Source organism: Leptonychotes weddellii, chromosome 1, assembly GCF_054177405.1.
Source record: "Leptonychotes weddellii isolate Sample4059 chromosome 1, ASM5417740v2, whole genome shotgun sequence".
Classification (NCBI taxonomy): domain Eukaryota; kingdom Metazoa; phylum Chordata; class Mammalia; order Carnivora; family Phocidae; genus Leptonychotes; species Leptonychotes weddellii.
In genome coordinates, this window is record NC_138369.1 from 46,667,665 (window position 1) to 46,694,741 (window position 27,077).

A 27,077-nucleotide genomic window follows, 5' to 3' on the forward strand; every position below is an offset into this window, starting at 1 on the left:
CTTCTCTAAGTATGCTATGAGGACCAAGTCTCAATCTGAATCCTAATTACCACAACTGTTGAGGATTAAATGAGATCTTGTTCATAAAGTGCTGAATATAATATTTTCAACACAAAAGGCACCCAATAGGTCACACCTACTGCTATAAGATGATCTTCCTTTCACGGATGTAAAACAAAGTACAAAAAAAAATACCAGCATACTATAGCAATTTACAGTAATCTTCCCAGGGGAATTATCTGACTTAAAAATCCAGATCTATTCTGAGAATACTAAAATAAGCAAAGAGATGGGATTTTTTATGGGGAAACTACTGAGAGGTACCATCTCAAGGTTTTTTCCAACATTCCAGTTTGGTTTCAGCACAGACACAGAGGTATTTAAGTGACTTAAAAGTAGGTCAACAGACTCCTAGACTTCACTGCACAGCTGTTTATTTAGCTTCCCACCCCCCCAGATGTGACTCAGAGAAATACCACATACCTGCCTTCCCTCTCAAAAACAGGCTCCTTGGGTTTATCTTATTCTAGAACAAGACTTCTTGACTTTTCTAAAAGTAGACAGGTTAGAAGCACAGTATCACGGCCCAATTATATCTCATTTTTTGTGCTTTTATTTTATTAGATTATATTCTTTAATTATCCCTGTGAGAGTCAAGAGATTTGCCTGTTTTTAAATAAAGAACAAAAGTACACTAAGCTGAAAAAACACAAATTCCTCTGAAACACTAAACAAGAAAATGCCAGAATACTTCTCACTTAAATTCCAATTGGGAACATGAGGCTGAAATACCACTGATCAATAGGAACCTTTATTTTGCATGCTGTGCAATCCAACCCCCAACCTAAATGCCTCCTTCCTACCAGCACACACTACTTTCCATTGAGTTCCCTCTACTTTGGTTGTTGCCTCAACTCTAGCAATCAAGGCTCCAGTGATTATCTTCTGGCCAAAGGAAAATTATTTTCCTTGTTTCTCTTTTGTTCTTCTCTAACAGACTACTAGTTATTTAGTCCAGACCATGTGGGCAGCAGGGCTACAGGCCTTCTGCCAGTCATACATGCTTAGCAAGCAAAAAGTAAACAAGACATTCTTCTAGGCTGAAATGTTCTAAAAGCAAACCGCAACATTTAAGTTTCTGAATATTCTCAGGTAAATAGTCTATTTACTAGACAGAGTACATTAATAGACCAAGGTCTGGAATAAAAACTAACCAATTCAAAATTTAAATACAGATCTAAGTTTTCCCTTTAATATTAAGGCCAAAAGAACATGAAATTGGAAAGCAAGTGATATCCTAATTGTGACTGTATAACTACGCATTTATGCTTGTGCCTCTGTAAGGCTTTGATACTCTTCCCTTTTCGGCCTTCAGTCTAAGTGGAATTTCAGATCATAATATCTGATCTCTTTGCAGTACAGCACAATTGCTACTTTCTCAAGATAATATGGTCCCTTTTAAAAAATTATTAAAACAGCCTAACTCCATCCTAACAGGTTTTGTTTTATTGTTTGTGGGTGTTTTTTTCTTCTGAGTCTCTAGCATCAAAAAACTGTTTTTTGATTTGGCAATTTATTCAGAATTCAATGACTTACAATAGAAGTACATCTTCCATCGTAATATATAGAGACTACCTAGCAGCAATAGAATCAACTAAGTGGTTGGTCATGTGCTTGGTCAGGACTGAGTTGGTAGTAGAAATTAAATACTAAAGATGTAATTTCCAGCTTTAAACCCCTTGTCAGATTTTACTTCTAAGACATCACAGCAAAATTTAAAAATCTCTTATATTTTAACTTCATTTTCCACATAGGGCTAAAGCCAAGGAAGTCTCTTGAGATAATTTTTTCTGTAAAACAACCATAACGTAAAACAATCTTCGGGTCCTTAATCTTTTTTTTAAAGAGGTAGCGACAGAGCATGCACATGCAAGTGGTGGGGGTGGAAGAGCAGGGGGAGAGGAGAGAGCGAAGCTCAAGCGTGGAGCCCAACGTGGGGCTCAATCTCAAGACCCTGAGATCATTACCTGAGCTGAAATCAAGAGTCAGATGCTTAACCAACTGAGCCACCCAGGTGCCCCTAGGGTCAGTCCTTAACAATCTTAAATTCTTTCTCATTCTCTAGGATGTATTCTCATCATTTCACTAAAAATTCTCTTTCCAATATGGTATCCTATTTTATTTTATTTATTTTTTTTAAAAAGATTTTATTTATTTATTTGAGAGAGAGAGAATGAGAGACAGAGAGCACAAGAGGGAAGAGGGTCAGAGGGAGAAGCAGACCCCCCGCTGAGCAGGGAGCCCGATGCAGGACTCGATCCCGGGACTCCAGGATCATGACCTGAGCCGAAGGCAGTCGCTTAACCAACTGAGCCACCCAGGCGCCCTGGTATCCTATTTTAAAGATGTAAAAAGGTATCATTTGTGGTACATTTTTGGTGGTGGTGGGGAGAATCAGGGAAACCTCTCCCCCTGAAACCACCCCAGCTTTGAGATAATTAACATATTATGGCACATATAACTTTCCATAGTTGGTTCTTTAATATCATGGCAAATATCCTCAAACAATGGTGGTTGGGTAATTAAATTACAAAAAGAACATACTCAAAGTCTTCATGCTGAAGATTTGACTCTCTGAATTCCTTTTAGGTCTTAGCAGATCAAACGGCCTGAGAACAGGAAATACGATGAAGTCCTATCTTTCCAAGTAAAATGCCAACCACACCAACAATCTACATCTTGAACCAAAACAGAACAATGTGTGGTAAGGTAGGATTCTTTTTGGAAAAAGGAGGTTTGATCACTTAATAGTTTCGGTAGATCTAAGGACTATTTCTGGCACCAAAGATGATATATCCTACAAGTCAATTACTTCATCTCCCTAAGCAGCAGTAAGAGGAAGATAATACCACTTTGGCACTTTATCCCTTGCCTGTCATGCCAGAATTTATTCAACAATACTTCTGGAACCAAAATAAAACTTTGGTCTGAGTTCACTGCCTCTTTCAATTGTGTATCATTTCAATCCCTTTTTCACTGCCAGGTTTCTCAAAGAAGCTGCCCACACTTACTAATTCCATTTCTCCATCCATATTGTACTTTCTTATTACTGTTATCTAACTTCCATCACACTCTACTGAAGTTTCTCAGTAGGATTTTGTTTTGCCAACATAATGAGAAAAGCAGTAAACTGAAAGGGTCAGCAGAGAACTTAGGTTCAAGCCCTCAACTGACATTTACAAGCTCTGTATATTTAAACATTTTATTTCACATCACTGAACATCACTTTCCTCACTTGTAAAATGAATGGATTAGATGACAATCTCTTGGATGTCTTCCTCTACTAAATCTATAGTTGTATGACTAAGTTCAGTCAATCTTCACTTTAATTTCTCTTCGGCATTTGACACTCATCACCACCTTCACTCCTTTATTATCTGCTCAAAACTCAGACTCAGATTCCACTCATGACTTTACCTCTAAACTCTAACATCATGACCATTATCCAACCCCAAATTCTCTATTTCTAAATGCAAAATCTCTCCACTTAGCCATTCAATCTTCACCAAAGACATAATATACACACTCGAACTTGCACCCAAACCAACAAACCACCAATCAGCTTGACCCAAATCTCCTATTTTCTTTTTTTTTTTAATAAAGATTTTATTTCTTTGACAGAGAGAGACACAGCAAGAGAGGGAACACAAGCAGGGGGAGTAGGAGAGGGAGAAGCAGGCTTCCCGCTGAGCAGGGAGCCCGATGCGGGGCTTGATCCCAGGACCCTGGGATCATGACCTGAGCCAAAGACAGATGCTTAACGACTAAGCCACCCAGGTGCCCTGAAATCTCCTATTTTCTTAACAATTAAATTCCTCATTACCCAGTGTCTTGGCTTAAAATCTGGGTCTTCCTTCTTTCATCTCAGTTTCATTAAATTCTGTTCATCTTTCTTCTAAACAATGCATATTCTCCCTTTTTAAATTTCATCATTCATGCCCGGATTACTCTAAAAGCCTACTACTTGTTCTCTCAATCCTAGTCTGTTCACTCTCCAAACTATTCAGTATTCTCTTGCACTGTTCAATATGGTAACCACTAACTACAGGTGGCTATTTAAATTAAAAAATTAGTTAAATTTAAAATTCAGTTCCTAATTCACAATAGATGCAGTTCAAGTACGTAACATACACAAGCGGCTAGTGACTATTATACTGGACAGCACAGATAGAATCCCATTCCCACAGAAAGTTCTATTGTTAAGGAGCTGTTACCCTAGACAGAATTTCTTAGCATACTATTTACATCATGGGTTTCCTTCTACTTAAGAACGTGGTCTAGATTATTAACACTTAACCAAACCAGTCTCAAATCTGTATCCTGGCATCTAAACCCTCCAGACTTGGCTTCATAAAACGTCTTCATACATTTTCTTTGCTAAATCTGTTGGCCAAGCAGTTTTCACTAATTATGTAGAGCACTATGCTCTCATTATCACATTCATTCCTTCAATAAACAAACTATGGGAGAGACTTCCAGGTCTGAGGGATACTGCAGAGAAGAAAACAGACAATAATCCTTGGACTGATTTGTTGTTCCCTCTCCTCTCACTGGTTCACTGCCCAACTGTCTTTCTTTCTTTCTTTTTTTTTTTTTTTAAGATTTTATTTATTTATTTGACAGACAGAGACACAGCAAGAGAGGGAACACAAGCAGGGGAAGTGGGAGACGGAGAAGCAGGCTTCCTGCCTAGCAGGGAGCCCGATGTGGGGCTCGATCCCAGGACCCTGGGATCATGACCTGAGCTGACGCTTAGGCAGACGCTTAACGACTGAGCCACTCAGGTGCCCCTACCCAACTGTCTTTCAAAGCCCATCTCCTTCGAGCTCTCCTAGCTTACCTTTCCCTTGTTAAGCTCTCAGAGCACTAGTATATAGGAAACACTTGGACACAATAAATAGATTTTCTCTTCTTTCAAGCTTTGTCTTCCCAACTAGAATTTAAGCTACTTAGGAATTTGGCATTTACTACCAAAACAAGAAATACTTCTTTGTTAATGTCTACTGAAGAGTTTTAAGAAACACTGAAATCTTACATATCTACAAAGTAGGACAATAATATTTGACTGATCTATTTTGTAGGATCAAACTGAATATGAGGTGTGAATAACTTGGATTTTTTAGATTTTATTTTTAAGAAATCTCTACACTTCACGTGGGGCTCAAACTCAAAACTCTTGAGATCAAGAGTTGCACACTCCACCGACAGAGCCAGCCAGGCACCCCTAACTTGAATTTTTCTTGTTGGCAAGAAGAAATCTCTAGGGTTTTATTACAAAAAAGCTAAAAATAAAGACTTATGTTTTGTTTTTGGTTGCATACAAGGGAAATGACAAAATCACTTCAAAAAAGTTAAACACTAAGATTTCTGTTTGATAATAAAATACAACATTCCATGGAATATTGTTTTTAATTCAGGATGGCTCTTTTCTTTTCTCCCAATTTTTTTTTTTCAAAAAAGTGTTTCATTCATGTATTCAATAAATAGAAACTAGCCATCTACTGTATTCTAGGTGCAAAGGATACATTAATAAACAAAACAGACAAATCCCTCCAAGGTTTACATTCTTGAGGGGGCAGGAAAGAAAAAGACAGACAAAATAAATTAGTAAATGATATAGTATATTAGAAGGTAATAAATGCTAGGGGAAAAAATAAAACAAGGGGATATGGTAATTTTAGAGTGCTCAGGGAAGGTCTCACTGAGATGATCTGAGAAGATAACTTTTAAGGAAAGATGTGAAAGCAATAAGCAAATGAGTGATGTAGCTATCTGGAGGAAGAGCATCCCAAGCAGAGGATAAAGTACATTGCAAAGGTTCTGAAGGAGGAGTATGCTTGGTATGTTTCAGCAACAGCAAGAGGACCAGTATGTCCAGAGTGGAATGAGCAAAGGGGAGAATAGAATATGATGTCAGAGTTAATGGACAGACAGACTGTGTAGACGACACAGGGTGAATGAGAAAGGAAGACATTAAAGTTTTGATCTTAGGAATGCCATCATCTGGCTTAAGTTTTTTTTTTTTTTTTTTGAGACTTCTCTTTTTTTTTTATTCTTATATTAATCCCCATACATTACATCATTAGTTTTAGATGAAGTGTTCCATGATTCATTGTTTGTGCATAACACCCAGTGCTCCATGCAGAACGTGCCCTCCTCAATACCCACCACCAGGCTAACCCATCCCCCCACCCCCCTCCCCTCTAGAACCCTGTTTGTTTTTCACAGTCCATCGTCTCTCATGGTTCGTCTACCCCTCCGATTTCCCCCACTTCATTCTTCCCCTCCCGCTACCTTCTTCTTCTTCTTTTTTTTTTCTTAACATATATTGCATTATTTGTTTCAGAGGTACAGATCTGAGATTCAACAGTCTTGCACAATTCACAGCGCTTACCAGAGCATGGCTTAAGTTTTATTAGTATCACTCTGTCTCTTGTGATAAACTCTAATGGGGCAAGCGTAGATGCTGGAGTACTAGTTAGGAGGTTAATGCAATAATACAGACGAAAGATGATGGTAGGAGAGACCAGAATAGGCAATTCATCAAAAAGATGAATTTAAAAATAAGAATACCTGTAATTCAAGAACAGAGCAGGTTGCCAGTTTATCGCCATTTCTGACTTTTAGATTTGTCTGATATCTGGGGAAGATAGTATTAGCATATATTCAACAAATATTTATTTGGTGTCTATTACATGGCAAGTCTTATCAGACATGAGATTATTCTGCAGCAGAAGGGAGGCTGAAGTAGAAGTACCCTGAGATGGGCATGGTGGTAGCAGAATGGGAAGAGATGGAAGAAAATAGACAAGGAGACTTACCATTCTTTTTTTTTTTTTTTTTTAACACTGTTCTTTATACTTAACTTCATTCATGAAATGAATACTTATTTAGCACTTATCAGATACCAGATACGATTCTATGTTCCTGCACGTAGAAGGGAACAAAAGAGACAACCATCCTTATCATAAGGTTTACACTGGGCAGGGGGCACACAAAAGTAAGAAAAATATATAATGTATCAGATGATACTAAGTACACTGGAGGGGAAAAAAGAAAAGAAACTGAAGAGGAAGATAAGGAGAGTTGGGGGAAAGGTGTGTGTGTTAAGTAGTTTTGCTATTTTAAAGAAAACAGTCAAAACCTTGCTGAAAAGGTGACCTCTGAGCTGTGACCTCAAAGATTACAAGAGCAAACCATACAGATACAGATCTTGACTTATGACTGAGTTACATCCCAATAAATGCATTGTAAGTTGAAGATACTTTAAGTCAAAAATGCATTTAATACACCTGACCTACCAAACATAGCTTAGCTTAGCCTACCTTAACTGTGCTCTGAATGCTTACATTAGCCTAGAGTTGGGCAAAATCATCTAACACAAAGCCCATTTGATAATAAAGTACTGCAGAGCTCATGTAATTTACTGGATACTGTACTGGAAGTGAAAAACAGAATGGTTGTATGGGTACAGAATAGTTGTATGAGTTGTTTACTCTTGTGATTGTGTGACTGAGTGGGAGCTACAGCTGCTGCCACTACTCAGCATCACAAAAGTGTCATACTGCATATGGCTAGCCATGGAAAAGACCTAACTTCAAAATTCCAAGTACAATTTGTACTGAATGCATATGGCTTTCACACCATCATAAAACTGAAAAATCAGGGCGCCTGGGGGGCTCAGATGGTTAAGCGTCTGCCTTCGGCTCAGGTCATGATCCCAGGGTCCTGGGATGGAGTCCCGCATCGGGCTCCCTGCTCAGTGGGGAGCCTGCTTCTCCCTCTGCTCTCTCTCTCTCTCTTTCGTCTCTCATGAATAAATAAAATAAAATCTTAAAAAAAAAAAATTGAAAAATCATAAGCTGAACCACCTGTATTTGGATGGACAGCTTTATAGGCAGAAGGAAGAATAAATGCACAGGAACAGAGGCAGAACTGTAGTACATTTGAAAAATAGCAAAGAAGGGGTGCAGCTAGAGTATCATGTGTAAAGGAAATGAGTAGTAAGAAATGAAGTAGATGTTCATCTTTTTTTTTTTTTTTTTTTTTAAGATTTTATTTATTTGTCAGACAGAGCCCACAAGCAGGGGGAGTGGCAGGCAGAGGGAGAGGGAGAAGCAGATTCCCCGCTGTGCAGGGAGCCCGATGCAGGACTCGATCCTAGGACCCTGGAATCATGACCTGAGCTGAAGGCAGACGCTTAACCAACCGAGTCACCCAGGCGTCCCGATGTTCATCTTTATATACAACTTACTATCTCTGCTTAATGTGTTCCAAGTTCTTTTCAAGTTAGAATATATATAGAATGTGTATTATATGCTCTAAAATTTCTTTAAAGTCCTAATGGTTGGGTGTTATCGAATACAATGATAAATAACATCATTTCATAAGACTCAAAACAATCATTCACCACTAGCTACTGAGTAGAATGGGTCAGATTTCCAATTCTGTCCGAAGGGAATCTGTTGAGACCAACATCTGTGGCTAGTTTCCTAAGTCTCAACACAAACATACTCTATACCAAAAAGAGAATGGGTGTTGTTTGTATGATGATTTCATTGTATATCTTCAAATAATTCAAAGGCAGGGAAAGAATATTAGACAAGTATAATAAGAGTCTGCAGTTAAAATTCCACATACTAAGCGATAATATTAAATGATCCACATATATTATCTCAAAGATAGTTTTCCAGATTTACCTCTCTGTTCACTCCACAGAAATTAAGCCATTTAGGCTGGAACCCCATTACCTTGGTTAAATTTCCCCATAAAAATATAAACTAACTCTCAGATTAGATTTTGAAAGGATGTTTATATTAGAACTCCCTAAAAATAATAGATATTAAAATTTTCAGTAAAGACAAAGTGATCTTCTTATAAAAACGCTTGATAGAACAAACTGAAATTTAATGGAAATTTCCTGTGTTACCACAGGCCAAGTTTGTTTGCCTTGTCTTCCTTTTAATCGTGTTTTGCAATAGGATTCTGTTACAGGTCCATGTATAAAGCAGAGGCTAAGTTCTAACTAACCCCAAAAGAGCCAATTTTTCTTTTCATTTTCTCATGTAAGCCAAAATGATTAAGAACAAATCAGAATATTTCATAATATTAAGTATCACATGCATCTTCTATATACAGATAAAACAAGTAAAATGTGTTCCTGACTTTATACAACATTCCTAAAACAGGCTTTCAGAATACTATGATTAACTTAGCCTAAACAGGTTCATTTAAAGAATGCTTAGCCTAAACAGGTTCATTTAAAGAATTCTTAAAAGGGGGGTGCCTGGGTGGCTCAGTTGTTAAGTGTCTGCCTTTGGCTCAGGTCATGATCCTGGGGTCCTGGGATCGAGCCCCGCGTCGGGTTCAGTGGGAAGCCTGCTTCTCCCTCTCCCACTCCCTCTGCTTGTGTTCCCTCTCTCGCTGTGTCTCTCTGTCAAATAAATAAATAAAATCTTAAAAAAAAAAATTCTTAAAAGTTTAGTGATTCTATACTGCAAACTTATGTTTTACACACAAAGGTTATCTTCAATCTGTGAATAATAGCTGGATGGTTGGGAGAAAGTACCAAGCCCAGAAGAATACCATCTTTCAACCATTAATCTTTAAGTAAACTATCAGCAATGGTTTTCACTGAAAAATAGTGAGCCTGAAATTCACTTCTACATTTTGAACTTTTTTGTTGTGGTTGTTCATTTGGTGTTTATTTTTTAGTTTTCCATTTGTTTACTTTGGCATGTGAGGTACCTCATGATATAGGAAGCAAAACAGAGTGGTGCTTCTTGTTTCCATACTCCCTCCTTGTGGTCAAGTTCCTCCTATTAAAGACAGTTTTCTTTTTTTAAACGATTATATTTTATTTTAAATTTTTAGAAATTAACATATAATGTATAATTGGTTTCAGAGGTACAGATCTATAATTTATCAGTCTTATATAATACCCAGTGCTCATTATATCACGTGCCCTCCTTAATGTCCATCACCCAGTTACCCCATCCCTCTACCCCCTCCTCCCCTCCAGCAACCCTATGTTGTTTCCTATGAACTTTTAACACATTTGACTAGAGCTATTATTTTAGAAAGTTATGTATGTGGTAAATAGTTTTTAAAAGCAAGTCTACCTCCCACCCTCAACCCCAGTGTCCCAGGTCTTCTTTCCAGATGCAATCATTGCTACCAACCAAAGATGGCCTCCATACATATAAAAGGCGGGGGAGGGAGGGAGGTGGGTATATGTGTGTATTTTAAATTACAGTTTTAAAGAACAATCACTTCTTTTCAAAAATACTTATGGAATAGGGCATCTGGCTGGCTCAGTCAGAGAAACATGCGACTCCTGATCTCGGGGTCATGAATTCAAGCCCCATGCTGGGTGTAGAGATTACTTAAAAATAAATAAAACTTAAAAAAATACTTATGGGGCACCTGTGTGGCTCAGTCGGTTAAGCATCTGACTCTTGGTCTCAGCTCAGGTCTTGATCTCAGGGTCGTGAGTTCAAGCCCTGTGTTGGGCTCCACACCCAGCGTGGAGCCTACTTTAAAAAACAAAAAAACAAAAAACTTATGGAATAACAGAATAATGAAAATACCATCACCTTAAATTCTTAAATTAATACAGTACTTTACAGTTTTCAAAGCACTTTCAAGTGTATCAGCTCACTGATCTTCAAAACAGCCTTTGGTAAACATATTTCTACCTCAAAGAACCCTCTGAGTCATTTACTATATCCATCTCTCTCAGGAAGATAACATTCAAATCAACACCAAATGAGAGTAGTTGCGTACTTATGAAACAAAAAAAGCAACACACTTCCAAGGAGGTTAACTATCTTCTGTTGGTAGCATATTCCACTTTCTCAGATCTACAGTCTATAACTTACTGTAATTTTTAAAATTTAAACTGGCATCAGTATCACAAAAATATTTGTTACCATACACATATTACTAAATTAGTTTCTCTATTTTAGACTATTATTGCCAATATATCTGAGAAAGAAAGCCATTCTCTATTCCTTACCTATTCCCACCACATCCATAATACACAGAAGTAGTCCTACTAAGGGTCTCATTTCATTAACAGAAGAGCAGTTATCAGTCTTCCTATTTTGGTTATGTAATACACCAGAACAATCCTTCAATGCTGATGACACCACTCCCTGATTTAAGCCTCCTAAAAGTGGATTAATGATTCACAGGAAGATGTAGCACTTAACTTCTGGCTAAATACAAACACCAAACATTGTATTTCCAAGTATGAAACCAGTTGATCTCTGAAGTAACGGAGATAAAATAAAAACAGCATAAAAAGATGTTGCACACTGGGGCACCTGGGTGGCTCAGTTGGTTAAGCAACTGCCTTCGGCTCAGGTCATGATCTCAGGGTCCTGGGATTGAGCCCCGCATCAGGCTCCCTGCTCGTCAGGAAGCCTGCTTCTCCCTCTCCCACTGCCCCTGCTTGTGTTCCCTCTCTCGCTGTGTCTCTCTCTGTGTCACATAAATAAATAAAAATTAAAAAAAAAAAAAAAAAGATGTTGCACACATTTCCATGACTTGAAAGTATTCATCCAGCAGAGACTCCCTTGCCTATATGTATTTGAGGTTTTTTGTTTTTTTTTTTTAAGATTTTTATTTATTTGACAGAGAGAGAGACACAGCGAGAGAGGGAACACAAGCAGGGGGAGTGGGAGAGGGAGAAGCAGGCTTCTGGCAGAGCAGGGAGCCCGATGCGGGGCTCGATCCCAGGACCCTGGGATCATGACCTGAGCCAAAGGCAGACGCTTAACGACTGAGCCATCCAGGCGCCCCCTTTGAGGTTTTAAATTACATATAATACTTCACTGTACCCATATAGTACTTAACATTAAAAGGGTTCAAAATACTTTTTTAAAAATTGCGGTATAATCTAAATAAAATTTTCCACTTTAGCCTTCCAAATACCTTTAAAAGACCCTAATTAAGATGGAAGTGAAAGATCCCTCTTCCTTTTATTGATAAGAATACATTCACAGAAAAATTAAGTAAGTCATATATGTTATCCCAAGTCATAAACCCAGTGCTCACTTCAGCAGCACATATACCAAGTCATAAACCCAAAAGAAATCAGAGAGAAATTCAAAAGAAGGGGTATCTGGGTGGCTTAGTCAGTTAAGCATCCAACTCTTGATTTCGGCTCAAGTCATGATCTCAGAATCGTGAGATCAATCCCAGTGTCAGGTGCATGGAGTCTACTTGGGAATCTCTCTCCCTCTCCCTCTGCCCCTCCCTCACCCCTCCCACATGCCCACTCTCTCAAAGAAATTTTTTTTCAAAAGAAACTACTTTTGAAAAAAAGTTTTTATTACAAAGAGAGCTACCCTATGACCCAGCAATTGCACTACTGGGTATTTACCCCAAAAGTACAGATGTAGTGAAAAAAAAAAGCCATATGCACCCCAATGCTCATAGAGGCAATGTCCGCAATAGCCAAACTGTGGAAAGAGCCGAGATGCCCTTCAACAGATGAATGGATAAAGAAGATGTGGTCCATATATAAAATGGAATATTACTCAGCCATCAGAAAGGATGAATACCCAACTTTTACATCAGCATGGATGGGACTGGAGGAGATTATGCTAAGTGAAATAAATCAAGCAGAGAAAGTCAATTATCATATGGTTTCACTTATTTGTGGAACATAAGGAATAGCATGGAGGACATTAGGAGAAGGAAGGGAAAAATGAAGGGGGGCAAATCAGAGGGGGAGACGAACCATGAGAGACCATGGACTGTGGGCTTTAGAGGGGAGGGGAGTGGGGGGATGGGTTAGCCCAGTGATGGGTATTAAGGAGGGCACGTATTGCATGGAGCACTGGGTGTTATACGCAAACAATGAGTCATGGAACACTACATCAAAAACTAATGATGTACTGTATGGTGACTAACATAATAAAAGAAAAAGAAAAAAAGTTTTTATTATGAACTCAAATTATGATCAATCCCTCCCTAAATCTTAAGTTTCTTATGCTAATACAAAACTGGTAACAAATAATAGGACACTACCAAATGTAGGAAGAGAAAGAATAACATTTTTAGATAATCATATTTTCAAGTGCTCTACAAGTCTGGATCAAGTGATTTCAACAAATCAGTGGGAGGACTGGGGGGAAAAACCCGCAAGTCCTATTTCTTAGCCATTAATCTCTTCACAGGCCAACCCAAGATACACTAGTATGATTCTTTTTTTTTTTTTTTAAGATTTTATTTATTTATTTGACAAGAGAGAGACACAGCAAGAGAGGGAACACAAGCAGGTGGAGTGGGAGAGGGAGAAGCAGGCTTCCCACTGAGCAGGGAGCCCAGTGCAGGGTACTCAATCCCAGGACTCTGGGATCATGACCTGAGCCGAAGGCAGACGCGTAACGACTGAGCCACCCCAAGCACCCCTACTGGTATGATTCTTATATCCTATGTTTTTTACCAAATGAAAAGACAAATTTTTTTTAAGATTTTACTTATTTGAGAGAGAGAGCACACACATGAGTAAGAGGACAAGCAGGGGAATCAGCAGAGAGAGAAGCAGGCTCCCCGCTGAGCAAGGAACCTGATGGGGAACTCGATCCCAGGACCCTGGGATCATGACCTGGGCCAAAGGCAGATGCTTAACCGACTGAGGCACCCAGGCACCCCTGAAAATTTTTAATATAGCAAGAGAGAGCATTCAAACCAAGTAGGAAAGAAACGTGGTATGAACTGAAAAAGAATCAAGCCATCATTAATTTGCTGTTATTTTAATTATCTTTGATATGGAGAGTACATTCTGTGTTGCTATACCTATCCTAAAGAACTTAAGCCTCCCATGAAAATGTTAAAAATAAATGTGAACCCCAAACTGAAATAACTATTTAGATCCATATCTGGAAAATTATAAAGTCCAAGTTATCTTAGAACAAACTGTACAGCATTTATCTTTCATTTTAGAAGGGCCAGGAAACATATGTTCACATTTTCTTACATATGCATAAACAAACAGTGGAAGGATAAATAAGAAACTGGTTATCTAAGGTGGCAGGGATATAAATCAGTCGAAAAGACACATTTGGAAGCAAGATTTCACAGGTAATTAAAAAAGGGGGGGGGTTTGGGGTTTTTTGAGAGAGAGAGAGAGGACAAGTGGGAGGGGCAAGGAGGTGGGGCTTGATCTCAGGACCCGGAGATCACAACCTGAGACAAAACCAAGAGTGAGACACTTAACGAACTGTGCCACCCAGGCACCTCCACAGTTAGGTAAATTTTTAATTTTTGAACTTATGAGAATCATTACCATTCAAAAGTACAATAAGAGGGTATAGTATTTTACTGGAATAATCTATCTTAAAATCATTTCTCAAAGCCTCCTCAGCTTTTATCATACCTCCTAAAACACTGAAGTTTCTGGAAAAAAATCTGATTTTCTATTACCCAGTTAAAAGATGGGGGAGGGAAGGTTAGAGCCAAAGTGACTTAAGAACTTCTGAATGTGTAACTCATGATATTTCATCCCTTAAACATTATTATAGGAGCGCCTGGGTGGCTCAGTTGGTTAAGCAGCTGCCTTCAGCTCAGGTCATGATCCCAGAGTCCTAGGATCAAGCCCCACGTCGGGCTCCCTGCTCAGCAGAGAGCCTGCTTCTCCCTCTCCCTCTGCCTGCCGCTCTGCCTACTTGCGCTCTCTGTCAAATAAATAAAATCTTTAAAAAAAAAATTATTATAGAAACTTAAGAGTAACTCTCCCCTTAATAGAAGTTTTTTAAAAGGCAATATAGTCTAAAGGTTCATACAAACGCATGCAGTAAACTTCAAACTGCATTTAATATGACCTTATTAAATCAGCTATCTTATTGAAATCAATGTTTCTCTGGCCAAAGAAAAAAACTTCAATTGCAAGAAACACTTACCAAGTTTGACTGATAAATTTAAACCCTATCGGATACTAATTTCAACTGCAGGAGAAAGAACTGCTCTAAGGAAGTTACCCAAGTTATTTACTATACTGTTGTCTATAACCAGGTATAAACATATGGAGAAACATGAGCGATTACAATAGAATGACTAATACACCAGAAGCTTAGGAAGACAGTGTGGGGAAACAGAATGGGTATGGAATTAGACCTAAGTTTGAACCTGACTCTACCTCCAGGTTTGGACAAATGACTTAACTTCTCCAAACCTGTTTCTTTAATGACAAAGTGAAGCTGATACCACCTAATTTGAACATTTGTTAAGAGAATTACATGATAAGTCCTCATTGGCAGGTTCCAGACTATTCTGACTAGTTCATACAGAGGACGTAGGGCAGAAAGAAAAAGCTTTCTTTAGTGAATATTTTTGAAGTCATATGTGAGAAAACTAGGTAGAAAGAAAATAATCTAAAGTAGCAAAGAAAGAGAAATTCTCTGGGAGTCAGGTAACTAGGATCTAGTAAAAAAGATTACTGAGCATCTCTTTTTAAAAATGAAGGTTTTTATTTCACCTATTTCTTAATTTCCTTCCTCCTTTTACAAGTTCAGATGTGAACATTCATTAGCCTAGAGGAATCATTTGAATACTCTAGGGAAAATATCCAGTGTAAGTAAACATGGCTATCAAACAAGATAAAAACAATCTAAATTAGAAACTAGGTTTAAAATCACTGCAAACATGGGGCACCTGGGTGGCTCAGTTGTTAAGCGTCTGCCTAGGCTCAGGTCATGATCCCGGGGTCCTGGGATGGAGCCCTGTGTTGGACTCAGCCGGAAGCCTGTTTCTCCCTCTCCTACTCCCCCTGCTTATACTCCCTCCCTCGCTGTCTCTCTGTGTCAAAATAAATAAATAAAATCTTTAAAAAAATAAATAAATAAAATCACTGCAAACATTTACGTTTTCTTTCAAAAAATTTCCAACAGAATTTATAGATGATCACATGAGTATTCTTTTTGTTAAAATAGGAAACTGCTTTTTAAAATATGAGATCATCTTAAGACAATTCTATACTTGTGGAGTATTATTTCTTATTGGCAAAAATACTTGTTACTGAAGTTGGAATCATATGAAATTGCATGCAGTTTCTAGCCAACTGTTTTTGACCTACAAAAACCTAATTTCACTTTTAGTGTTCAACGTGTGCCAGAAATACCACGTACTGGGTTAAGACAGGTCCTGTGATCTCAGGTAACATACGGGTTTAGCTGAAAAAACAGAACAGAGGTACAGGGCATCCACTAAAATTAAAAAAAGGTTATTGATAAAACTTCATTTCTCTTTCATATTTCAGCACCCACACAGATTGAAACAATTAATATTATTTTTTCAATTCATTACTGAATGTATACTATATTAAGGACATTTGATAGAAAACAAATTTCCTTAGATTTGGTCCTCACCATTCAGTACAGGACCTAGAAACCATGTTAACATGGAGGGGAGGGGTGATAAAAAAAAAGGGAATTCAAAGAGGTTACCTCTTTGAATGTTTTTATATCATGTACCTTTTATTTCTTCATGTTATAGAGAAGATGTGCTCCTAATTCCCCTGAAGTGTCTTTTCTATAAGTCACAGCAGGGCATATAGTATCAAAAGCATAAAAGTTCAAAAAATAATTGGGAAACATTGGGAGCAAAGTACCTAGAATGAAGTTATTTGCTAATTAGAAAATTATCACCTGGCCCTGAACTATTTCAGGCATTCTTGTGCAAAAAAATTACTGCCCTGAGAATCTACATATCTGCTTTTTAAATGTACTACATATTTGGCAATCTATAAACCAGAGGTTGTTCAAAGATTAACAAAAATTATTCTTTTTAAATTGCTTAGAAGAATTTGGGGACTTCTTGGCCCACTACCCCCAACACACGTAGCTAGAATTGGGGGAAGAGAAGCAAAGGAAATTTATTTTACTACTTCTAAAAAGTCCCTGTTAGGCTTGGTGATCCAAGAGATGAAATTTGACATGTGGATGGACGCAAGAGCTTTCTTTGCTCATTTTTGCCTGAGTGCACATATTCTATACTGAGGTCGCCTGTGAGAAACTAAAAGGTTCCCCTTAAGATAATAACACATTTCAGGATTTAACAATTCTGACTAACAACCAAGAAAGTAAAGAATGCCTACTGATTTACTATTTAAATTTCTGCCTGCAGGGAATGAACTGTGACACAATTCAGCCACCAACTACTACCTTTTTAGAATAGGCTTTTTAAAGAACAGAATGATTTTGAAATAAAGCTCAACTCTCAGCATACCTCTTTCCAAACTAGTTCCTGCACCAGCTAAACAGAGAGCTCGACGACTGGGTCAAAAGAGGGCTAGCCACGGCGGGGCTGATTCAGAAAATCAGCAGCCCCTCTTCCAGGAGAGCTTTGCCTTTTTTTTTTTTTCTAAAGTTTGAATTTCTTAGGTTAAAAGAACTTTTCCCTCAAAACTGCACAAACAGAACCTGCTTTTCAAACAGAACTCTGTAAAAAATTGATTGGTGAGCCTTCTGGTTACTGCTTTTCACACTCTCTTTCATTAACTATGCGAATTTCTTAACACGACCACTCATTTTAACATTTTTATGCAGGTCTTGCTTATTGGACTATTTTACGGAAGTTTTCCCCAGTTTAATACTAAATTTTGTACAAAAGCACTGATTCCATAGACCAATAAGGCTTTCTCATCTTGGTCAACAAGCTGCTACTAACTGCTAATTAAAAATGCACTTTTTACCCACTATTCTCTTTCACGCACACCCCCTTGGAAACTGTATTTCAGAAGCAAACTATAACTTTCTCCAAATTCACAGATGACAGCTTTGGTTTTAGGGGAACAAAATGTGGAGTTGCCAGTGCAGTCAGCCTGAAACCTTTGTGTCTGTCAGAGGAAAGAACAAAAGGAAGCGCTTCCTCCCCCAGCCCCTCCTTAGCTCTGGAGGAAGGCAGGCTTGACAGAACAGTTCTAGAGAAAAAGGAAACCATGCCGAATCTAGTGAGAGTTTCCCCTAAACAAACACAAAGCTACCCAAGCTACCCACCTTGGATAGCTGCCTCCTGAGGCTAAAGCGTTGAACCATGGTCACCCTGAGTAATCTTCAGACAAAGCAATCCACGAAGGGAAGGGTTTGGGTTTTTTGTTTGATTTTTAAAAAACAGCTTCTTGGAAAAGTCGGTGGCAAAACATTTTGAAGACTATCACAGAAGTCCAAAGAATTTCCCTGGGAGTCTTAGCAAACTTGGAACCACCTCATTGTTCCATCGGGAGATACTGCAAAGCCTACGTCGGAGAGGGCGGGCGGACCCGCGGCAGGGAGGGGCAGAATCCTGGAGCTGCTTCGCCCAGTGCCAAGCTCGGTTAGCACTTCCTGTGAGTCAGCCGAGAGGGGTCCAGACAGAAGGACCACCCCTTCTCTTTCCACCAAATCCTCAGCCCAGGATGCCGCTCTGGTGCCACCTGAGACTCCGGGGGACCGAACCTGATGTTCTGGTCTGTGTGGGGCGAGGAGTGGCGCACTGGGGTTAGAAAGCATCAGCCTCAAGCAGAAACCTGGGAACTGCGATTCTTCCCACCCTAAAGCCCTCCCAGTGGAGGAGGTCCCCTGCAAAGAGCGACACCCCCTTCTCAACCTCCACCTCAGGTAATCTGCTGGGTAAAATGGTGTGAATAAAAGGAGGTGGCAAAAAGCCCCCGACTGTGACTGTACCAGCTCTGCTCCGAGGAGACTCCTCCCAGCTGGGCTCGGCAGCTGTCCGGCTTTGTCTAAGGTAATTGGCCAAGTCTTTCCTCTTATTCACAGGGAGGAGTCCCGCCCCGGGAAGGAATGTCAGGTGCAGAAAGGCATACTTCGTGGGTGACTTCAACTTCGTTACAGGGTGACTTCAACTTCCTTACCAAGTTAAACAAACTAAGGCCGCCTCCTGAGTTAATTGACTTCTCTCATTAGAACGATGTAATTAAAAAAAAATCTACACACATAACAAAAGAAACAGCTCAGACTGAATTAATGTAGGTAAAGAGGTATGAAAATGACAATCCTGAGGGCAGTTGCAAAGATAAAAAATATTTTGCTATCGTTTGCCAGTCTCTTCCTATTTATTTGATTCTGCTGCCAGACAACCAATGTAAGGACAAAACTTCATTCTCGTGAAATTTCCACTCTACATGCTCCTGTCTGAATTGTTCATTACTCCTAAATGATTTTAAAAACTGACCAGGGCAGAACTTGTTGGCACATATTAATTTTCCTTGCTCTAGTGATCCTCAATTCCCTGTAAGCATGATTATGCTTATGTCACATATAGTCTTTGTTGGAATGAACCTACTATGTGCAGTCCCTGTGTTAGGCATTTCACACATTTTTTTTTGTTTTTGTTTTTTTTTAAAGATTTTATTTATTTATTTGACAGAGACACAGCGAAAGAGGGAACACAAGCAGAGGGAGTGGGAGAGGGAGAAATAGGCTTCCCACAGAGCAGGGAGCCCGATGCGGGGCTCGATCCCAGGACCCTGGGATCATGACCTGAGCCGAAGGCAGACGCTTACCGACTGAGCCACCCAGGCGCCCCGGCATTTCACATATTTTATCCTATTGATTTCTTAAACACCCTTGTGAAATATGTATTAATATCCCAATTCTTCAGATAAGTAAAGCAGGACTATTCTCTCTAAAACATCAGCATTATCATGAGGAAACCATATAGTGTTACTAATTTTTTTTTCCTTTGCGCAAGAAAAGTGAAAAATCAATTTGAAAAGACAGATATTTTATACAATGGTTATTCTCAACTATGCCCTTGTCACACACTCCAGTTTCCAATTATCACCAAATATGATGCACAATTTTAAAAACTTCACCTAAAATATCACACACATATTTCACAATACCTTAGAAGAGTACAAAGATGTACCAGATTCAAACAAGTAACAGGATGCCACAGCTCCAAAAAAAATTCACTCTAACTGAAATATATATATAAAAATTTTATTCCAAAAACCTTAAATGGAAAAGGGTTGAACATATTTAAATTATTTGTGAAATTCCAAAGCTAAGAAAACTTTAATCAACAACTATGACTGAAAGTAAAGGCTCCCTCATATCTAAGGTTCAGAATATGCAATGTAACCTAATATTTAAACTGACTGAAATTTAAGTCCAAGTGGAAGACAGGCTGAGAGAGAACCTGAGTTCTGTGTGTTTTCTGTTTTGTTTTGTTTTGTTTTTAAAGGGTAAGAGTACCAGTACTTCCATCTTTTTCCTACACAATGAAACTGAATACTCAGAAAATTTCTCCTGGGAATGAAGGAAGACCTAATGAGATGCTGGTGTGGAAATAATAAAGTTCCTTACAGAAAGACATACTGTTTTAAATATAAACATGAGGTGTTTCTGATATAATCAACTGGAATCCCAGATAACTGCTAGACTGCAAAGAGTTGCAAGATTCTTTCTAACCCGCACCTCCCAAAGAAAGGAAAGAGGAAAAGGAATTAGAAAAAAACTGTCAAAAGTCTACACACCTAGGTACACAAAAAATATCAATGATGACTTGAACAGGATATAAATCCTCAAAGTCCCAGGTACACATAAAAAGACTTATGGATTGGGGTGCCTGGGTGGCTCAATCATTAAGTGTCTGCCTTTGGCTCAGGTCATGATCCCAGGGTCCCGGGATCGAGCCCCACATTGGGCTCTCTGCTCAACGGGAAGCCTGCTTCTCCCTCTCCCACTCCCCCTGCTTGTGTTCCCTCTCTTGCTGTCTCTCTGTCAAATAAATACATAAAATCTTAAAAAAAAAAAAAAAAAGACTTATGGATTAAAAGAATGGTGTCTTCATTCTAGGAGGAACTTACTAATTTTTTACCTATTAAAATAAACACAAACCTCTAATTGTTCAAAGGCAACAAGACCTGTTAAAAATCATCCGAGTGTAATACTGCAATCCAATCCTTGATAAGACAACAAAAAACTGAAAATATCTTTAATAAACATAGCCGTTAGGGGAAAAATTAAAATCTCTGAATATGATCTATTTTGAGGTGTCTGGCAGCAAAGGATGAAAATAGTAGACCAAGATCAAAGGTTACGAAAGAATAGTTAGAAGGCAGAAATGTATAACCTAGAGAAAAATCAACAGCTCTGCAATCATTCTTTTATTACTCCAAGACCTGAATAAACACTGTCCTTCCAGTAATCTGTGATTGAAAATCCACAACCCCCTTACTCTATGAAGAAACAGACAGGAACTGTCCATGGGGTTTTTAATCTTTTTTTTTTGTTTTTTTTTTTTTAGAAGATTTTATTTATTTGACAGAGAGAGAGAGATCACAAGTAAGCAGACAGGCAGGTAAAGGGAGAGGGAGAAGCAGGCTTCCCACCAAGCAGGGAGCCCATTGCGGGGCGCTCAATTCCAGGACTCTGAGATCATGACCTGAGCCAAAGGCAGACGCTGAACTGACTGAGCCACCCAGGCGCCCCGAGATTCTTAATCTTTTTTGGATCACAAACTCTTTAGAGATCTGTTAAAAGCTATGAACTCAGTCACTGGAGTAACAGACATAAAATTCATGAATAGACATATACAGTGTTTTTGACACAATTCCAAATGGTCAATGGATTCCCCTAAAGCTTGTCCACACACCCCATTTTAAGAACTTGGTTAAGTTCCCTTGGGGTGCCTGGGTGGCTCAGTGGTTAAGCAGCTGACTCTTGATTTTGGCTCAAGTCATGATCTCAGGGTTGTGAGATCGAGCCTGGGGTTGGGCTCTTGAGTATGGACCCTGCTTGAGATTCTCTCTATCCCTCTCTCTCTGCCCCTCCCCCTGCTCACACACTCTCTCTTAAAAAAAAACAAAAAAACAACTCTTGTCCCCATCATAACTAAAAAAGAGATGAACATCAATCACTAAGCAAACCTGTCTTCTGCTTTCCACCATAAGTAAGAGTTTTAAGTAGATCTAGGAACCAGAAAGAAGTCTGCCTTTGACATGTTGGCTGCAGCTCCCCATACATTTTCCTTACTTGTTTGTCAAATAATAATCTACTTCCAAAGCCATAATCTTTAGGAAATGGCATTTTATTTTAGTTTTTATTATCTTTGTAGAAAAATATTTTATTCTCTTTATTTTATCCATCATATATAACCCCACACTAGGGATAACATTAGTACTTACCTTATTATTCATTGTCTTGCATATGTATAAACATGTACATATGTTTTACCTAGGACTATACTGCTTTCTGATTCACATTATCACTTAAAAAGTCCAAAACTGGGGCGCCTGGGTGGCTCAGTTGTTAAGCGTCTGCCTTTGGCTCAGGTCATGATCCCGGGGGTCCTGAGATCGAGTCCCGCATCAGGTTCCCTGCTCTGCCGGAAGCCTGCTTCTCGCTCTCCCACTCCCCCTGCTTGTGTTCCCTCTCTCACTGTGTCTGTCAAATAAGTAAATAAAATCTTAAAAAAAAAAAAAAAAGTCCAAAACAGGGAAGCGTGGGTGGCACTGTCAGTTAAGCAGGTGACTCTTGATTTCATCTCAGGTCATGATCTCAGCGTCATGAGATCGAGCCCTATGTCAGGCTCACCACTCAACATGGAGTCGGCTTGGATTCTCTCTCCCTCTCCCTTTGCCCCTCCCCCCACCTCTCTAAAATAAATAAATAAATCTTTAAAAAATGAGGGTTGCTGGAGGGGAGGTGGGTGGGGGGAATAGGGTAATTGGGTAATGGGCATTAAGGAGGGCATGTGATGTGATGAGCACTGGATGTTATAAGCAACCTATAAATTACTGAACACTACATCTGAAACTAATGATGTACTATAAACTGGCTAACTGAATTTAAAAAAATCTTAAAAAAAAAAAAAGTCCAAAATAACAACAGAAACATACAAATACCTTGGGTAAATATTATAAAACTTAAACAAATCAACCCAATTTAGCTGGTTTCTTTATTTGAAACACTTGTCCCTCCCCCACAAACTTCATTCTTAAAATTCTATATAAACACATTTTAAAAATAGATATTAAAGTTGTATACTACTTAATATCATGTAATACAAACTACACTTTTACAGAGAAGTAAACTAAAGTTCAAAGAGGTTTTCAAACTTGTCCCTAAATCACAGAATTGGTATTAGAGTCAGAACTGGAACCCTAAATACAAATTTCACTATATTGCTGCTTCCATTACATCATGCTTCCTCCTATTTTTAATAATTTAAAACACACTAAAACCAAACACTAAAGATATTCATGCAATCAAGTTTTTCTGAAACTGAATAATTACTCTATTTTTAAAAATGTGAACCTTTACACTTTAAGTTGAGTGAGTCTCCTCGAAGCTTGGCACAACTGAAGAACTCCTATAATAGAGTTACATTAAATAAATCATGTTCAAACATCACTGTGGGTTTTAACCAGAGTCCTGTGATAACCCAGAAGTAACAGGAGCCAGAAGTGATAGTGCCAGCTAGCTACCAGTCAATAAAACTAAGCCTAAAAATTTAGTAGGCTTTCATTAAGCAATGCCAGGTCATTTCAGAAAGCCCCCTTTCATTCACACACTAAACAAGTATTTATGACACCCTTTACTTTTAAGCAGGTCACAATCTAGTAAGAAAACAGAAAACTTAAACAATTGTCATTAATGTGGCATCTCCCCAACAGCAGGGACAGTAATGACAAAAGGAGTGATGAGCTTTTATGGGACAAAAAAGGTCTTAAACCAGGGTCTTTAAGGTGGGAGAGGTATTTTGCAAATGGACAAAAAAGAGGAAGGGCATTCCATGCAGCAGAAAAAATACAAGTTAAGGACGCAGAGGTGTAATTCAAGTGGTAAGTAAAACTTTGTTTTTCACAGTAAAAGGCAATATGTTGTTAGCCTGTAGTGTTCAGAATATTTTTTGTTTGTGGAATGAGAATGTAGACTGTAACAAAATTCAGTTATTCCTCCTTTCTAAATTGCACATTGGCTTACCATTTTTCTATAAACTGCCCAAATGGGAATAGCCCCCACATTAACAAATAATAATGTGACAGGTTCTTTCTTTACAGAAGCTATGACTCTTTTAGTTACTGTCTGCCTTTAAAACAAGGAAGAAGGAAATCTAGTTTCAAAAAATTTAGTAAATAATGCTGTCAGCTTCGGACTTCTTCTGGCAATTCAGGCCCCTTAAATGATACGAGATTTCTATCTTGCAAAAACAAATTTCACTTGGCAATCCCACAACAGGTAATAATACAGATACCACGTTTTATCTACATAGAACAGATTAAGTTACTTGTGTAGTTATTTATAAAGGTCCAAGCCACTGTCAATATAATTAACCCTGAAGGTAGTACATTTTACCAAGTAGTAAAAAGTTAAAAGATGTTCATGATCAAAAAATGTGAATACCTCTTGTATTCAATTCCATAACTAACTCATTGTGATAGCTGATTTAAAGAGCAGTCAACCACATCAGATTGCATTTTTATTTTAGTGAACTGGGCATGGCTCTTTCAAATATGCTAAATTAAGGCTGCCCCCTTTTTTTATCAGCAATATTTTAGGATTTGCATTTATTTCCCCCAAAAAACTCATGCCATGCATCACCTGCAGTAAATGCCTACAAGGAAGAGGGAGAGAAGAAAAGATAGAGGAGGGAGAGGAAAAAAGAGTTTATTATGTGCTTACCAAGTGCCAAACAACTAAGGAGACTATTATTTACTATGTTGCAAAGAACACTCAGTAAGATTATAAATATGGAATAATTAAACACCACAAAAATAAGTCCTTAAAACAGGTTACAGGTGTTCCAGGTGCTGGTCCCTGCTTTCTCTCTCTAGACATCCCACACTATTTTAACTTAACTCCAAATTTCAGCTTAGACATCTGTACCTTTAGGAAAGCCTTCTCTATCAACCCTCACCAACCCCTTTCTCCACCTTACCAATTGATTCTTCCTTACTACACTGTAAGTAGACCCCCCCTTATCTGTGGAGGATACTTCCAAGACCCCCAGTGGATGCCTAAAACTGTTGATAGTGCTGAACCCTATATATGCAATGTGTTTTCTTAGACATACATACTTATGATAAAATTAATTAGGCAGTTAGAAATTAACATAACCAGTAATAAAACAGAACATTATAACCATACATATAATTAAGTTATGCGAATGTGTTCTCTTTCAAAATACCTTATTGTACTGTACTCACCCTTCCTCTTGTGGTGATTTGAGATGGTAAATGTCTACATGAGATGCAGTGAGGTGAATGATGTAGGCACTGTGACATATCATTAAGCTACTACTGACCTAGGGGCGCCTGGGTGGCTCCATCGGTTAAGTGTCCAACTCTTGATTTCGGCTCAGGTCATGATCTCAGGGTCATGAGATCAAGCCCCTTGTTGGACTCCATGCTCAGCAGGGAGTCGGTTTGAGAGTCCCTCTCCCTCTGCCCCTCCCCCCGCTTGTGTGCTCTCTCTAAAATAAATAAATAAATCTTAAAAAAAAAAAAAGCTACTACTGACCTCTGATCATACATCAGGAGGATTATCTCCTTCTGGGCTGCAGTAAAAAAGCAAAACCAAGGCGCCTGGGTGGCTCAGTTGGTTGGGCGACTGCCTTCGGCTCAGGTCATGATCCTGGAGTCCCGGGATCGAGTCCCGCATCGGGCTCCCTGCTCGGCGGGGAGTCTGCTTCTCCCTCTGATCCTCCCCCTCTCATGCTCTCTGTCTCCCAATCTATCTCTCAGATAAATAAATAAAAAATCTAAAAAAAAAAAAAAAAGCAAAACCATAGATAAGGGGGACTACTGTATTGTAATCTGTTCTTCTTCATCCCCCTCATCAAAACATAAGTTTCTTAGGGGCAGGGACCCTAATATGCTCATAGGGGTATTCTGACACCTACTAGGTCATTAAATACGTATTGAATAAATGCCTTAAAAATATAAGGCAGTGTTCAATGGCTCTATACAACTTCAAAAGTTGCTAAGACATTCTGGGTTCCTTCTCTCTCCCTCAACCATCTCCCATACCCCCAAACTCCCTGATCTTTCCACCTAATTAAATTCTACTTACTCTTCTATTCCACTTTTATAAGAATTAATTTTATTAACCATATGTCAATTATTTATTTCCCACTTATGAAGTACTCTTTGTAATTTAGTATTTTCCAATAAAAAATTTCTTATGAAAATTCAGAAAATACAGTAAAATATAAAGAATAAGAAACTTCATTCAAAATATCACCATACAGAAGTAACTACTACCAGTGTTCTGATGGATTTTCATCTGGGATTCTTCTTGTTCTTTAATTACGTAAGTAAAGTATGAATGCTTAATTGTTGTAACCACTGTTATCAGTTTATCCTTCTTTTACAATGAACTTTTATACTATTTACCTATAAAAGTATGCAGTATTATCTTCAGGTTAGCTTGGTTTCTTTCTTAACACAACTAATATCATAATATACATATTAATTAAAACTCTTTGCTATGGTCTGAATGTTTGTGTCCTCCCAAAATTCATATGTTAAAATGCTAAAGCCCAATATGATATTAAGAGGTGGGAACTCTGGGAGGTACTACACTCATCAGGTTGGATTAGTGCTCTTGTAAACGAGATCCCACAGAGCTCCCTAGCCCCTTCCAACATGTGAGGACACAACAAAAAGTCTACAACTGGAAGAGGGCCCTCATGCCATGCTGGCACCCTGATCTCAGACTTCCAGCCTCCAGAACTGTGAGAAATAAAATTCTATTGTTTATAAACTATCCAGTCTGGTATTTTGTCATGGTGGCCTAAACAAACTAAGATCTCGGCTTTTAAAAATTCAAGAATTTACTTAGAAAATTTTGTCAGAATATACGGATCTCTACTATTGCTACATAATATTCCATAGTACAGAGAAAACAGTTTATTTAGTTTATTATTTTATTTAGTTTCTTTTTCTTTTTTTAAAAAGATTTTATTTATTTATTTGACAGAGAGAGGCACAGCGGGAGAGGGAACACAAGCAGGGGGAGTGGGAGAGGGAGAAGCAGGCTTCCCGCCGAGCAGGGAGCCTG

General features: G+C 38.5%; 1 protein-coding gene and 1 long non-coding RNA gene across 6 annotated transcripts in view; one reads left to right on the plus strand and one right to left on the minus strand.

Annotated features, from left to right (window-relative positions):
* Window positions 1-27,077, minus strand: part of TMCC1 (transmembrane and coiled-coil domain family 1) — a 218,687-nt gene that overhangs the window by 85,557 nt on the left and 106,053 nt on the right. Inside the window, exon 1 of one of the 5 annotated variants that reach the window (XM_081801680.1) lies at window positions 18,066-18,206. The exons of 3 other annotated variants lie outside the window; for them this stretch is intronic. In XM_081801680.1, the coding sequence (XP_081657806.1) occupies window positions 18,066-18,104 (39 nt within the window). In that variant the 5' untranslated portion in view covers window positions 18,105-18,206. Of the gene's footprint in view, window positions 1-9,807; window positions 10,033-18,065; window positions 18,207-27,077 lie in introns of those variants that run through there. One more of the 5 variants, XM_081801675.1, reaches the window with a different exon arrangement.
* Window positions 18,525-19,103, plus strand: LOC115942308 (uncharacterized). Its single transcript, XR_004076908.2, has 2 exons — window positions 18,525-18,665; window positions 18,825-19,103. It is a non-coding gene; the product is annotated as an uncharacterized LOC115942308 (long non-coding RNA).